This window comes from Phascolarctos cinereus, unplaced genomic scaffold (assembly GCF_003287225.1).
Source record: "Phascolarctos cinereus isolate Bilbo 61053 unplaced genomic scaffold, phaCin_HiC Scaffold_2;HRSCAF=192, whole genome shotgun sequence".
Lineage (NCBI taxonomy): Eukaryota > Metazoa > Chordata > Mammalia > Diprotodontia > Phascolarctidae > Phascolarctos > Phascolarctos cinereus.
The window spans coordinates 384,564,910-384,577,294 of record NW_027555625.1 but is presented as its reverse complement, the minus strand read 5'-3'; the positions used below and the strand labels follow the sequence as shown (position 1 = coordinate 384,577,294).

Here is a 12,385-nt window from a genome sequence, read left to right as displayed (position 1 = left end):
GTCCAAGGCAACAGTGGCCAGTATCAAAGGTAGAAAGTAGTAATGTGAGCTTATTGCTGGCTCAAGAAGAAGGCATTTTCTTCCTTTTAAGTGACATTTCCCATTGTTAGCAGGTCAGTGTCTGAACTGTGATTAGGCCGCCAGGGTTCTATCCCATTCACTTAGGTGCCGTTCCATTCCCTGACTGTTTTTTCACCCACCCCTCTTCCCCCTTCCTTGAGGTGTGAGTGAGATCATGTCTGTTACCTTTCTCAACCCATTTGGAAGGAAGGAGTGAGATGAATAGAAATTATTCTCATTATTTTAATATTGCCTCAAGTCGCAGCATGAGTTTTGCCTTCAGTAACTGTGTGGAAGCAAAGAGCAAGAAGGGAAATGTTGCTGTTTGGAGCTCTAGGTTTTTGGAGCTCAGGGAGAGAAGTAGGACTGGGAAGGGTATCCATAGAGGGGTGTTCTATGTTCTGTGTTCTAAGGACATTTTCTATTCTGACACTGTTTGAAGGTACCTTTCTGCTGTATTCGAAGATCCTTTCTGTCTCTAACATCCTAGGATCCAAAGAGCATAAAATAATTCTGATCGAAAGTGGTCTGGGGTTTGGCTGGTGGTTGCTAGTCCCCATTCTTCCTAAATGTTGCTATACATCTCCCCCACCTCCACACTCTCCTCAAATTTCCCTTTTGTGACTAATTTTACTCTTCGAGACTGCCATTGTAACTCGATTTCACCTGGGTAAAAAGAGTGAATGAGTGTGTGTGTGTGTGTGTGTGTGTGTGTGTGTGTGTGTAGCAAAGTGGCAATCTGGTTCTGGTTCTGTTTCATACTCAGGACCATCTAGCTTACCTGGCTGATCACTGTCACAGCCAGAGTGAATCCTCCATCTTCTTGAGGCCCTCTGGCTTCAAATATATTCCACCCTCATCTGAAAGACTAGAGGGGTCTTCTCTTTCTACTGTACCCCCTCTGCTTTTAGACCCTTGCCATAGGTAAACCCCATAAAATCTGACTTTGTCTTTGGCAACTTGAGGAAAGAAATTTTCTAGCTTTCATTTTCTGTCTCTGAAAACCTAAAACATCCAACTTGGGCAGGATAATGGGTCTGAGATGGGAGAAGAGCTCCATGGAGTGGCAAAGATGAGGTAGTATGTGGGTGGAACTGAATCACAATATTCTTGAATGCAAGATGGAGAGATGTGAGCTGGACACATATTTAGTGAGTATAGAACTAGCTAAAAGATTGAACTCAAAGATTACTAATTAATGGATGGATGTCAACATGGGAGAGAGGTTTCTAATGACAACCATAGGGCTCTCTGTACTTGGCTCAGTGCTGGTCAACATTTTCATCAATGCCTTAGACGAAGGCTTGATAGCATATTTCTCAGATTTCCAATGACAAGAAACTCAGTGGGTTATCTAAAGCCTCACATCATGGGATCAGGATTGTCAAAGACCTCAAAGGATTTGTAACAATGAGCCAATTATAAAAAGATGAAATTTAATTAGGAATAAATGTTAAGTACTTGAGTCCCAAAAATCAATTGTGCAAGATAGAGGAGGCATGCTAAGAAAGAAGTTCATGTGAAAAAGATATGGGAGTTTTAGTGGCTCCAGCCTTAAAATGAGTCAGTAGTGGGAGGTGGCAGCCAAAAAGGGAGGTGAGGATCTTAGGTTGCATTAGTAAAAAATTAATATCTAGTGTGAGACGACTGATAGCCCTACTGATGTCTGCCTTAGTTGGATTCAATCTCAGCGCTGTGTTCAGTTTAGGAGGGACATTGACAAGCTGAAGTAAGAGAGTAAGATGATCAGGATGATGAGAGGACTAGCACCTCTCAGGAGGTGTCTGGTATTCTTCATCTTTAGTTCATTGCAATCATAGTTGATCATTGCATTAATCTTAAGTCTCTTAAAATGTTCATTTTTATAATATTGTTGTTGTAATACAATTTGTCCGTAGGGTTCTGCTCACTTCCCTATGCATCATTGCATACAGATTTTCCCGAATTTCTTTGAGACCATCCGTTTTTATTATTTCTTGGGGTACAGTAGTATTCCCTTACATTCACATGCCATTGTTTGTTCACCCCATCTTCAATGGATAGGTTGCTCTTGTTGAGTCATTTCAATTGGGTCTGACTCTTCATGACCCCATTTTCTTGGCCAAGATACTGGAGTGGTTTGCCATTTCCTTCTTCAGCTCATTTTTACAGATGAGGAAACTGAGGCAAACAGGGTTAAGTGACTTGCCCAGGGTCACACAGCTAGTAAGTGTCTGAGGCCAAATTTGAACTCAGGAGGATGAATCTTCTTGATTCCAGTCCTAACACTCTATCCACTGTGCCATGTAGCTACCCCAGTTGATGGGTACCTCTTGGTTTCCAGTTCTTTGCCACTACAAAAAGAGATATTTCTCTCTCTATATATAGAACATTTTCCTCTTTCTTTGATCTCTTTGGGGTACAGCAGCACTATCACTGAGTCAAAGGTAAGTCAATTATCACATACCAGTTTAGTCACTCTGGGAGCATAGTTCTAAACTGCTTTCCAGAATAACTATACCAATTCAGAGCTCCACCAAAGGTGCACCAGTGTGCCTGATTTCCCAAAGATCCTCCAGCATTGGCATTTTAAAAAATTCCATTTGGCCAGATTCAGTCTGTGGGTGGGAGATGGTACCTAAAAGTTGTTTTAATTTGCATTTTTCTAATTATTAGTGATTAGAGAATTTTTCATGGCTATTCATAAATCGAATTTCTTCCTTTAAGAATTGTCTATTAATACCCTTTGTTTATCAAGTGGAGAATGACTCTTATTCATATAAATTTGGATCAGTTCCTTATATATTTTGCAAATGAGAACTTCATTAGAGAAACTTGCTGCAAAGATTTCCCCCCAGTTAACTATTTCCTTTCTAATCTCATCTGCGTTGATTTTATTTATGCAAAAACTTTTAAAATTTAACTTAATCAAAATCATCTATTTTATCTTCTGTGAGTCTCTCTATCTCTTGTTTGGACATGAATTCTTCCCCTATCCATAGATCTGAAAATAAGTTCTTCCTTGTTCCTCTAATATGCTTATGATTACATCATGCTTTGCATATGGTACGTTGTTTGAGCCTCACCATACATTGTCCCTGTTATTATCCCCATTTAGCAGATGAGAAAACTGAATGAAGCTCAGAGAGGTCCAAGGTTGCTAGTTTGTAAATATCTGAGGCAAGAGCCAAATCCAGAGTCTAGTACTACTACCATCATAACACACTGCTTTTCTCCTAGAGAAGAGAAGACTTAGGGAAACATAATAATTCGTTTCAAAAATTCTAAGGCCTGGAACATGGAAAGGGATTTGACTTATTCTGCTAGAGGAGAGAATCAGAAACAATGGTGGAAAGTTTCAAGGATGCATATTTCATTCAGTATAATGATAATAATAATAACTAACATTTATAGGGTGCTTACTATGTGCCAGGCACTGTGCTAAGCACTTTACAATTATTATTCTCATTTGATGTTCATTTTATCTTCACAACTGCCCTGAGAGGTAGGTGCTTTATTGTACCCATTTTACAGATGAAAAAACTGAGCCAAACGGCAATTAAGTGACTTGCCCACAGTCACAGAGCTAGTATCTGAGGAAATTTGAACTCAGATCTTCGTGACTCTGGGACTAGTGCTCTAGTACAAGGAAGAATTTTCTAACATTCAAAGCTGTCTAACAGTAGAATGGCTTGCCTTGGGAGACATTTAAGCAGAGGTTACATGATGACTTGTTGGGGTGCTGCAGAGAAGATCACTACTTTGGTTAGGAGGTCAGACTTTATGACTTTGAGGTACCTGCGAATTCTGTGATTTTGGTATCGAGGAGAACAAACAGGCAGTGTGGATGGTAATCAGCAAGGGAGTTTAGATGCGAGAGGCAAACTTACCTGGAAACCCAAGATTCCCTCCTTTGACACCTCGTGGGGTGAGCTCTGACTCTGCAAGGAGCAGCTTGATTTGGGACATGCTCTTTGGGTGGAGGCGGGCAGCCAGCCTCTCCCTGCCATGACTCTGGTGCAGAAGAAACGAACTTGACGAGATCTGGGGGACCTCTCCATTGGTTTACCAAAGAGAGAGGTTTGGGCTGTGGTATCAGGGCAGGGCCCAGGCATAGCCTTGTTCAGAGTTGGACTTAAGGATCTAGAAAACTTCTTAGAAAATTTCTACCACCTACTCACACAATCTGACTTAAAGGTTTGAGAATTCTCCCTCCTACATTTGATGTTATACTGAGTTCTGTGAACTGTCTTTCTGTTTATTTGCTGAAAAAAAACCCACCACAAATGTATTCTTCACCATTATTTAGATGATGGTGACAGGATATAGTTCTAAGATCCCTGGACAGGGAGTCAGGAAAAACTTGGTTCCAGTTTGGGCTCAGACACTTACTATCTTCAAAACCTTGGGCAAATCCCTAACTTCTTTGAGGCTCAGTTTCTTATTTAAAATGGGGAATACTCACCTCGTGGGAGTTGTGAGACTGGAGGTGAGAGTGAGGCTGAGGGCTCTGTGCTGCTCTCCCTCACTTAAATCCAATTCACTGGAAAGTCAAAGACATCACCCTCGTGATGTCATCGGTCCTCTTCGAGAATGAAAAGCAAACAGTAGCAACAGCTACCTTATCACTGTGAGAAAGCTCTAGAATGTCCTATACATGTAAGGTACTATTGTGATTCAGTCTGGGATCCTAGTTAAAATGTGTATCCGTCTCTCCCACTTCGGCTAGTCATTCACACCTCAGTGTGATGGACTTTAGGATCTTTATTTGAGAATAGTATTTGCTGGAAGTGAAAGAGAACATAGCAGAGTACAGCCTTTTTACTGATGAGGCAACTTCCACCGAAGATGGGAAGGAAGGATTTCTTCAAGGTAACATCTAAATTTCAGTCGTACAGAAGTGGTATCAAATACAAGCTTCACTTAACCTCTCTTGTGACTTTGTTAGGCCTAATATTAAGTATATCTTCTGGCCTTCTGGTCAGGGTAGATCTGCCATTAATTCAAGCAAGGAATTCAGGAACCATGGTTGTTCCATTCCTGGGATTCATAGCTGATTTTCCTCCTTAGGTATTTCCCCAGACTTACGGCAGTCCCTCTCCCCAACCTTCTCCCTTGGAAAAATGTGGCCTCATAGCACACAGTGACTGCTTGACTCTCAGCAGTATGAGCAGGGCCAGCTTTACACATGGACAAAGACTGCAACTACCTAGGTTTGAGGATTTTAGGCACACTAGGAAGGTCAATTTGCCTAAAAAATACTTGGCAATAATAAATAACATTTTTATTTATTTATGGCAAAAACAAAAAAAAATGCTTAATGTCACCTGAAATTTAACTGTCCATTCATCCTGTTAAAATTCTGTTCTATAGTCATTTTAGGAAGTGCCTCCTATAGTATATGTAAAGCAGTGTGTTCATTGTTTGGAATGATCTTTTTCAACGATGAAAAAAGACAGTGTCTGCTTTCAAGGAGTTTACAGTCTTTTCGAAGGGTTATAGGATATACACAAATAACCAAGATAGGAAACAGACCGATGAGTACAAAGTCCAGACAAAGTGCTATAAGAAATTTAAGAATAACAAATCTCATCATTATAAGTTACAATTTTAAAGCACTTTAGAGTTGATCACGCATCAAGGAAGGCATCAGGAAGGAGGCAGCAACTGAGTAGGGCATGAAGCAAGGGATTTCAAGAGGTGGAGAATGTACCCTCAGTTTAACACGATGGAACTGCTGTTGGTCCTGAGTGTCTGTGGCACGTACCCTCTCCCTTCTCCACAAATGGAGCCCCTCTGCAGTGGACTCACACATCCAGTCAGCATCAGGTTCAGTCCTGGGGGAGCCTGACCACTGACAAGAGCCTGGCTCATTAAACCCCCTACTCTATTGTCTTGGGAATTTGAAGTTTAGGTTTCAGTTCATGTCTAGGTTGGGGGGAGGTGTATGTGGGGTGGAATAAAAAGATACTTAATGTACAATTTGAATCAGGTATGGGACAGGTATTTATTTCCTACATACCAAGAAATGTTAAAAGATACAAAAGCTATCACACATTGACAGAGTGATTTAAAATGGATTTAGTAACTTGACATAACTACTTTTATAATCTACTGAGAGGCGGTTTAATCTTATTTAAACATGAATCAGTTTGCAGGGCTGCTGACTAGGCAGTTTACATTCCACATCTCCATGCTGTATTCTTTCTACTCCAAAGTGCATGTGTTTGTCCAAGGCAGACCAAAGGCTTGCTGTCTTCCTCTTGTTGGTGATTGTCTTCTCTGCTGCAAGAGCTTACCTTGTTACCAGTGAGCTCTACTGATTGGACGCATGATTTCTGGACCTCTGGAGCTCATGAGGTCACCAGTGTCATGCATGGGGCAAGGGAAGACCAAGTGACTACTCAGATTTTCATCACCATACCAAAATGGCAGCCAGGAAGTTTGTCATCCCCAAAGGGCTCAAGGGCCAAGTCCCATATGTAGTCAACAGAAAACAATTGGAATATCTGTGTATGCTCCATATGACCCACGTTATATGACTTTGTGGATTATGTGAACAGAGGCAGAGAGAGGCAAGAGGGCAGTCTAAGAATGGGATGATGAGAAGCCCAATTTAATTGTAGCATAAAGTATCTATGTTGTTAGTTGTTAGTTAATATTTCCATAACCTTCTTCTCAACAACCTTGTGAGGCCTTAGGTAGCGTAAGTATGATTATTTCCCCTGGGGCATTGTCCTTTTACTTTATAGATGAGGAAACTGCAGCTCAAAGAGAAAAGCTGATTTCTTTTTTTTTTTTTTTGGTGATACTAAATGGCAGACCCTGGATTTAAATTCAAGCATTTAAACTCCAAGTCTAATGGTCCAATATACCACTCTGAATCTCTCTTAAGGGAAAAACAATGAGATAAGATGGGAAAGGGAGATTGGAGTCACTTTACAAAGCTTTAAATGCCAAGAAGAAGTTACTCCTTAAGCCATTATCTGTCATTGACATTTCAGTGTGGATGGATTTATCCACTATTTTCCTAAGGCAAAATTCTCTAAGGGCTGATGGGAGAAAGTACTGGAGGGACCTGGACCCCTGGGATGGCATGAAGAATAGAAAACGGGTGCAGAAAGTCTAAGGTCATGGAAGACCAACTTTACCCTGATTGAGAGAGACATATAGCCTTTTCCTGCCCTATCCGGTAGGGAAATAAGGACAGTAATGCATTTTTTGTACTTCATCTGCTTTCATGACAGTATCACCGAGCCTCAAATATCTTATCTCGTTGATACTACAGCCTGGGAAACTTGGAGGAACCCAGGTTTCAGGAAACCTTAAGTGTCTGATGTTAGTGACTGTATGGGTGGCCTTGGGCAAGCCATCGGAATCATAGTTTCCTTATCTGTGAAATGGGCATAGAAGGGCAGATGTTTCCCAGAGGTATTGTGTAGGTTACTAATTAACGCCTGGGAAATAGGAAGCTCTGAGGATAGAGGAAAGGCTGTTATTACTGGTGAAACTGAGAATGACCTAGCTGTTCCTTGGCACTCATGTGAGTGATGGATAAGAATGTCTTTGCTTAGACCAGTATTCAAGATTTCTGAAACATTTGGTCAGAGGCATCTGTAACATAAGCATAGTTTGACCTTAAGTCAAGAACATTGAATTTGAAGTCTTCTGAGTTGTTTCAAATCCTGGCTCCAACTTTTACTGCCTGTGTGACTTTAAAAAAGGTTATTCAATGAATTTGGGCCTCAGTTTCTTCCTCTGTAGAATAAAGGGATTGGATTCAATATTCCTTAAGGTCCTTTCTAGTGCCAGCTAATTATTATCATCCTGTATTCCTTCTGGCAGACTTAATAGGCCTAGTGTTCTGGTAGTGACTGAGGGGTTCAGGATGCGCAGTGGAGAGGGACAGCATGAATTCCTGTCTCTTGCAGGACAATTTACAGATATAGCTGTCTTTATCTACTGCCCAGGAATTATCCTGAACTAAAAAAATCCCCAAGTTTTTAATTGGTTGAGATGCTATGTTCGATCAAACATTTACTTGCTAAACAAACAGAGGCTGACAAGGATATTTTAAAGGCAAAGAGAAGGTGCAGTGGAAAGGATCAGGAATTAGGAGACGGGGGCTTTAGTACTGACCCTGTTACTTAAGGTTGCTGTGTAACCTTGGGGAAGTCTCTCTGCTTCTCTGGGCCTCAGTTTCTCCATCTGTAAAAGAGAAGGGTTGGATTAAATGTTCTCTGAGTACCTTTCAACCTCTGAGTCTTTTCTTCAAACATATTTCCATATGGATGTTCTCAAAGTCTTCAAGCTACACATGCTTATACATAGATGTACATTCACACATATGTATGTGGTCATATAAAATACCTCCATACATGTGCATGCACAAATACCAACAGATATGCATAAAGGTACACATGTTAACCTATGTTCACCTTTCTTTCGGGGTCTGAAAAGCACACTGAGCCTTAGGCACAACCTGTGACAAGCCTTTGCATGTTGCTGCAACAGGTGGGCTTTGCTTCCTGGTATTGCCAGTGGTTGTGTGGTGGCACTTGCCAACTTAAATTCTGGCCGTAGGGCATGAGTCTGACCCTACCCCTTGTCCCCCAGGCCTCCTGCTCTGATATGTTCTAGTCATTGAGGGGCTGGTGGCCTCTGTGTGTTCTACAGAGAGAGAGGGCATCAGAGGTATGCCTGCCTGCCTACTTCCAATGGGCCTAGATATGGTTACTAAAGGGGAGTACATACATATTCACAGATGCTGGCTTATATGGACATGCAGCTCAGCAGTCTCAGGCGCTGTGTCCTCTTCCCTCCAATCTTCTACTGAGCCCCTCTCCCCTGTCCCCGCCTTCCTACACCCCCATCCTTGTAGGAACTGCTCAGCAAGGCAGGTTTGCTGTAGCAGCAGCTGGAAGTCTGAGCCTGTTGAAGCCTGCCCAATACCGCTGCTGACCTGGGTGAGTGGGAAGATTTTCTGCATACCAAGGAGGCAGAGCAGTCCAGAGGAGTCCATATGTGGGCCAAGGTCTATCCTGAGCTAGTGACAGTGTGCCTAAGACCGAGGAGCAGAGAGATGGAGGCTAAGGACCTCACCCCCAGAATTTGATGAATGGAAGAAACATCTGCTTCTGTGGTGCCATGAGACAGAGTAATAACTCCACTTGGGTGTCTCCTCACATCCCGGTACCTAGAGATTAGCCAGTGCTGCTGTGAGTTGAGTTGGGGTCATGTAGGGCATGTTACGAATATAGACTTCGTCTCTACTGATTTTCTTGGGGTTGGGGGTTTCCAGAGGGGTCCTAAGTATGAGGTGGTGGTGGTACTGGTGGTGGTGGTGTACATTTGAGGGGGAGGGGAAGGTGCATATAAGACACCCAGTCCTGCCCCAGGCTCGAGAGTATCTTTGTAGGACTGTCTCTGCCCTGACCCCCATCCCCACCCTCTGTGGCATGCTCTTGGGGAGACGGTCACTGCCAGTAGCCTCCTGGACTTGAGGCTCTCCAGTTCCTCTAGCCTGGAAATTTAACTCTTCCTGGTCTCTGAAGACAAGAGGCACCCGGAGAAACAAGTCCTTCCTGTTTTACCCAGGAATGCATTTAACACCTGGAAGGCCACTCTGTGCCAACCTGGATAAATGTCAGACCGTACTCAGAGGCAGCACCCACTTTAGGACTCCCATTGAAAACATCCCCCGAGACACTGCCCCAGGGATGTTTAGCCCCGTTCTCACACTCAGCTGCCAAAGACAGAAGATCTAGATCCTAATCTCAGTTCTGTCATTTACTGGTTGTGTGACCTTGGCCAGATACTAACAATAGCACCTTATATTGGGATACTTTGTCAGAATGGTTGCGTTATCACATTAGATTCTCACGGCAACTCGGCAAGGTTGGTGGGACAGATATTTTTATTTCCTTTTTGCAGGTGAGGCAATAGGTGCTGAGACTGTGATTTATCACAGATTACACAGAAGAATCAACAGATCCAGGACTAGAATTCCTGGTCCGATGCTCCTTTCCATTATACTGAAGGAAAAAATTTCAGAAATGGAAGAGATGAGGAGGACACACAAGAAAGATAAAGTCTCCATCTCTGGATTTTTTTCAACACAGGATTAGGTGTAGTCCTGCCTGGAGACAGCAGCAGGATAGCTTCCAAATTTTCCAGCCCCAGGATTCTGCCATGTTAATATTTGCCAGGTTTCCCTTAAGACTTTGATTTTATTTGGGGAATAGGTTTAAGTGGCATTGTTCAGGAATTCAGCTCCACAGATATTAATTAAGTGCTCACCATATGCCAAGCCTGTTCTAGACAGTGGGGGATACAAAGGTTTTTTTGAAAAAGCTTTAATATTACTCAGTTGCTTTCTTTATAACCTAATAAGTGGGGGAAGTCTATCCACACAAATAAAGTGTGATACCAAGTAGAAAGTGATGGAAGGGGGGAAAAGAAGGATTTAGACAAAGAGTGTTAAGACAATTTGAAGAGGAAGAGATCACTTTCAGTTGGCGCAATCAGGAAAAATTTCCTGGAAGAAGTAGTACCTTGAGCTGAGTCTCGGAGGAAAAGATGAATTTCAGCAGTTGAAGATGGCAGGGGGTGTTTTAGACATCTGCATGCTTTAAGTCTATCCACATATAAGCATGTGGGAGAGTATTCACAGAATTGTGGACTCAGGTTGAAAGGAGCTCAGAAGACATTTAATTCAACCCCTAAGGATTTTACAGAGATGGGGAAACTGAGACTCAGAGAGGCGGAGAGACTTGCCCAAGGTCACATAATGATTAGGTGACAGAACCATTACTCAAATCCAGGCCTCTCAATTCCTAGTCCTTTTTCTCTGTACCTTCTCTTTGCCTTTAAAGCATCCTCACTGGCCTCTGATAGTTTAGCAAGTAAGTGTTTGGTTGAACATAGCATCTCAACTCATTAAAAACCAAGGGATTTCTGTTGTTGTTGAATACAGCTGTTTCTCTTGGTTATTCTTCTCTACAAATTCAAAGAAGCAGGACATTGCAGGACAAGACTGAGAAACACCGAGGAGTCCAATGCAGCTTGAGCAGAGAATAAGTTTGTGAAGACTACTTTGGAGATAAGTTTGGACAGGTAGATGAGAAGCAGATTGTGGAGGGTTTTGAATGCTAAACCCAAGAGTTTATATTTTATCCTGTACGTGATGGAGCCAAGTTGTTCAAATGGATTTTGTAGTGACATACTGAATGTTCTTATCTCTAACATTTTTCTTTCTCTTTATTGCACTTAATTTCATGCTAATTCTTTTTCCCACTGGGGCTCTTTCCCATCAACTCATTCATACCTACTTCTGTTTCCATTCAGGTGATTCCTCACAATGGCCATCACAGTGTTGGGTTTTGTCCTTCTGCTTCGCTGCTTGTCCTGTGAGAGGCTCCAGGAGAGCCCTAATCCATCCACCTTGCACTTCACTCACCCCGTGTACAATGCCACCATCTATGAGAACTCAGCTCCCAAGACCTACGTGGAGAGTCTTGGCAAGATGGGCGTCTACTTGGCAGAGCCCCAGATGGTGGTGAGATACCACATTGTCTCAGGAGATCTGGCTAATGTATTCAAAACAGAGGAGCACGTGGTGGGCAGCTTCTGCTTTCTGAGGATAAGAACCAAAAGTGGCAACACAGCGATTTTGAACCGGGAGGTGTGTGACAGCTACACACTTGTCATTCAAGCCACAGAACAGACTGTGGGGTATGAAGCTTCAACTCATGTGCTGGTCCGCATCTTAGATCAAAATGACTTAAAGCCGTTGTTCTCTCCCCCATCCTATAAGGTTGCCATCCCTGAAGATACCCCTCTCAAAAGTGCCATCTGCATGGTAAGCGCTACTGATGCTGACCTTGGCCAAAATGCTGACTTCTATTATGCCTTCAATGCCCGGTCAGAGCTGTTCACAGTTCATCCCACCAGTGGTGTAGTGACCGTGACTCGAAAACTTAATGCCACCTGGAAGGGGAGGCATGAGCTTCAGGTGCTGGCTGTGGACCGCATGCGGAAGATCTCTGAAGGCAATGGATTTGGCAACCTGGCCTCTCTGGTCATCCAGGTGGATCCATGTCCCAAGAAGCCACCAGCTATTTCTTCAGTAGCGGTGACACCACAGGATGACACTGAGGAAGATGCCTATGCCACACTCATGGTGGATGCGAATGGTTCAGAGGCTGGGATCGAAGCAGTGAACATTGTGGATGGGGACCCAGGGAAGCATTTCAAAGTTATCAGATCATATGTTGGGAGCAACAAGTTTACATTAGTATCCATCAAAGACATTGATTGGTTGGAATATCGCCACGGATTCAACCTT

The 12,385-nt window shown here is 42.8% G+C and overlaps 1 protein-coding gene across 1 annotated transcript in view; it reads left to right on the top strand.

Moving 5' to 3' along the window:
• Nucleotides 1–11,391: 11,391 nt before the first annotated feature.
• The window catches only part of FAT2 (FAT atypical cadherin 2), an 87,750-nt gene continuing 86,756 nt past the window's right edge, over nt 11,392–12,385 (top strand). Inside the window, 1 exon segment of the mRNA XM_020964281.2 lies at nt 11,392–12,385. Coding sequence (XP_020819940.1) covers nt 11,399–12,385 — 987 coding nt within the window. The 5' untranslated portion in view covers nt 11,392–11,398.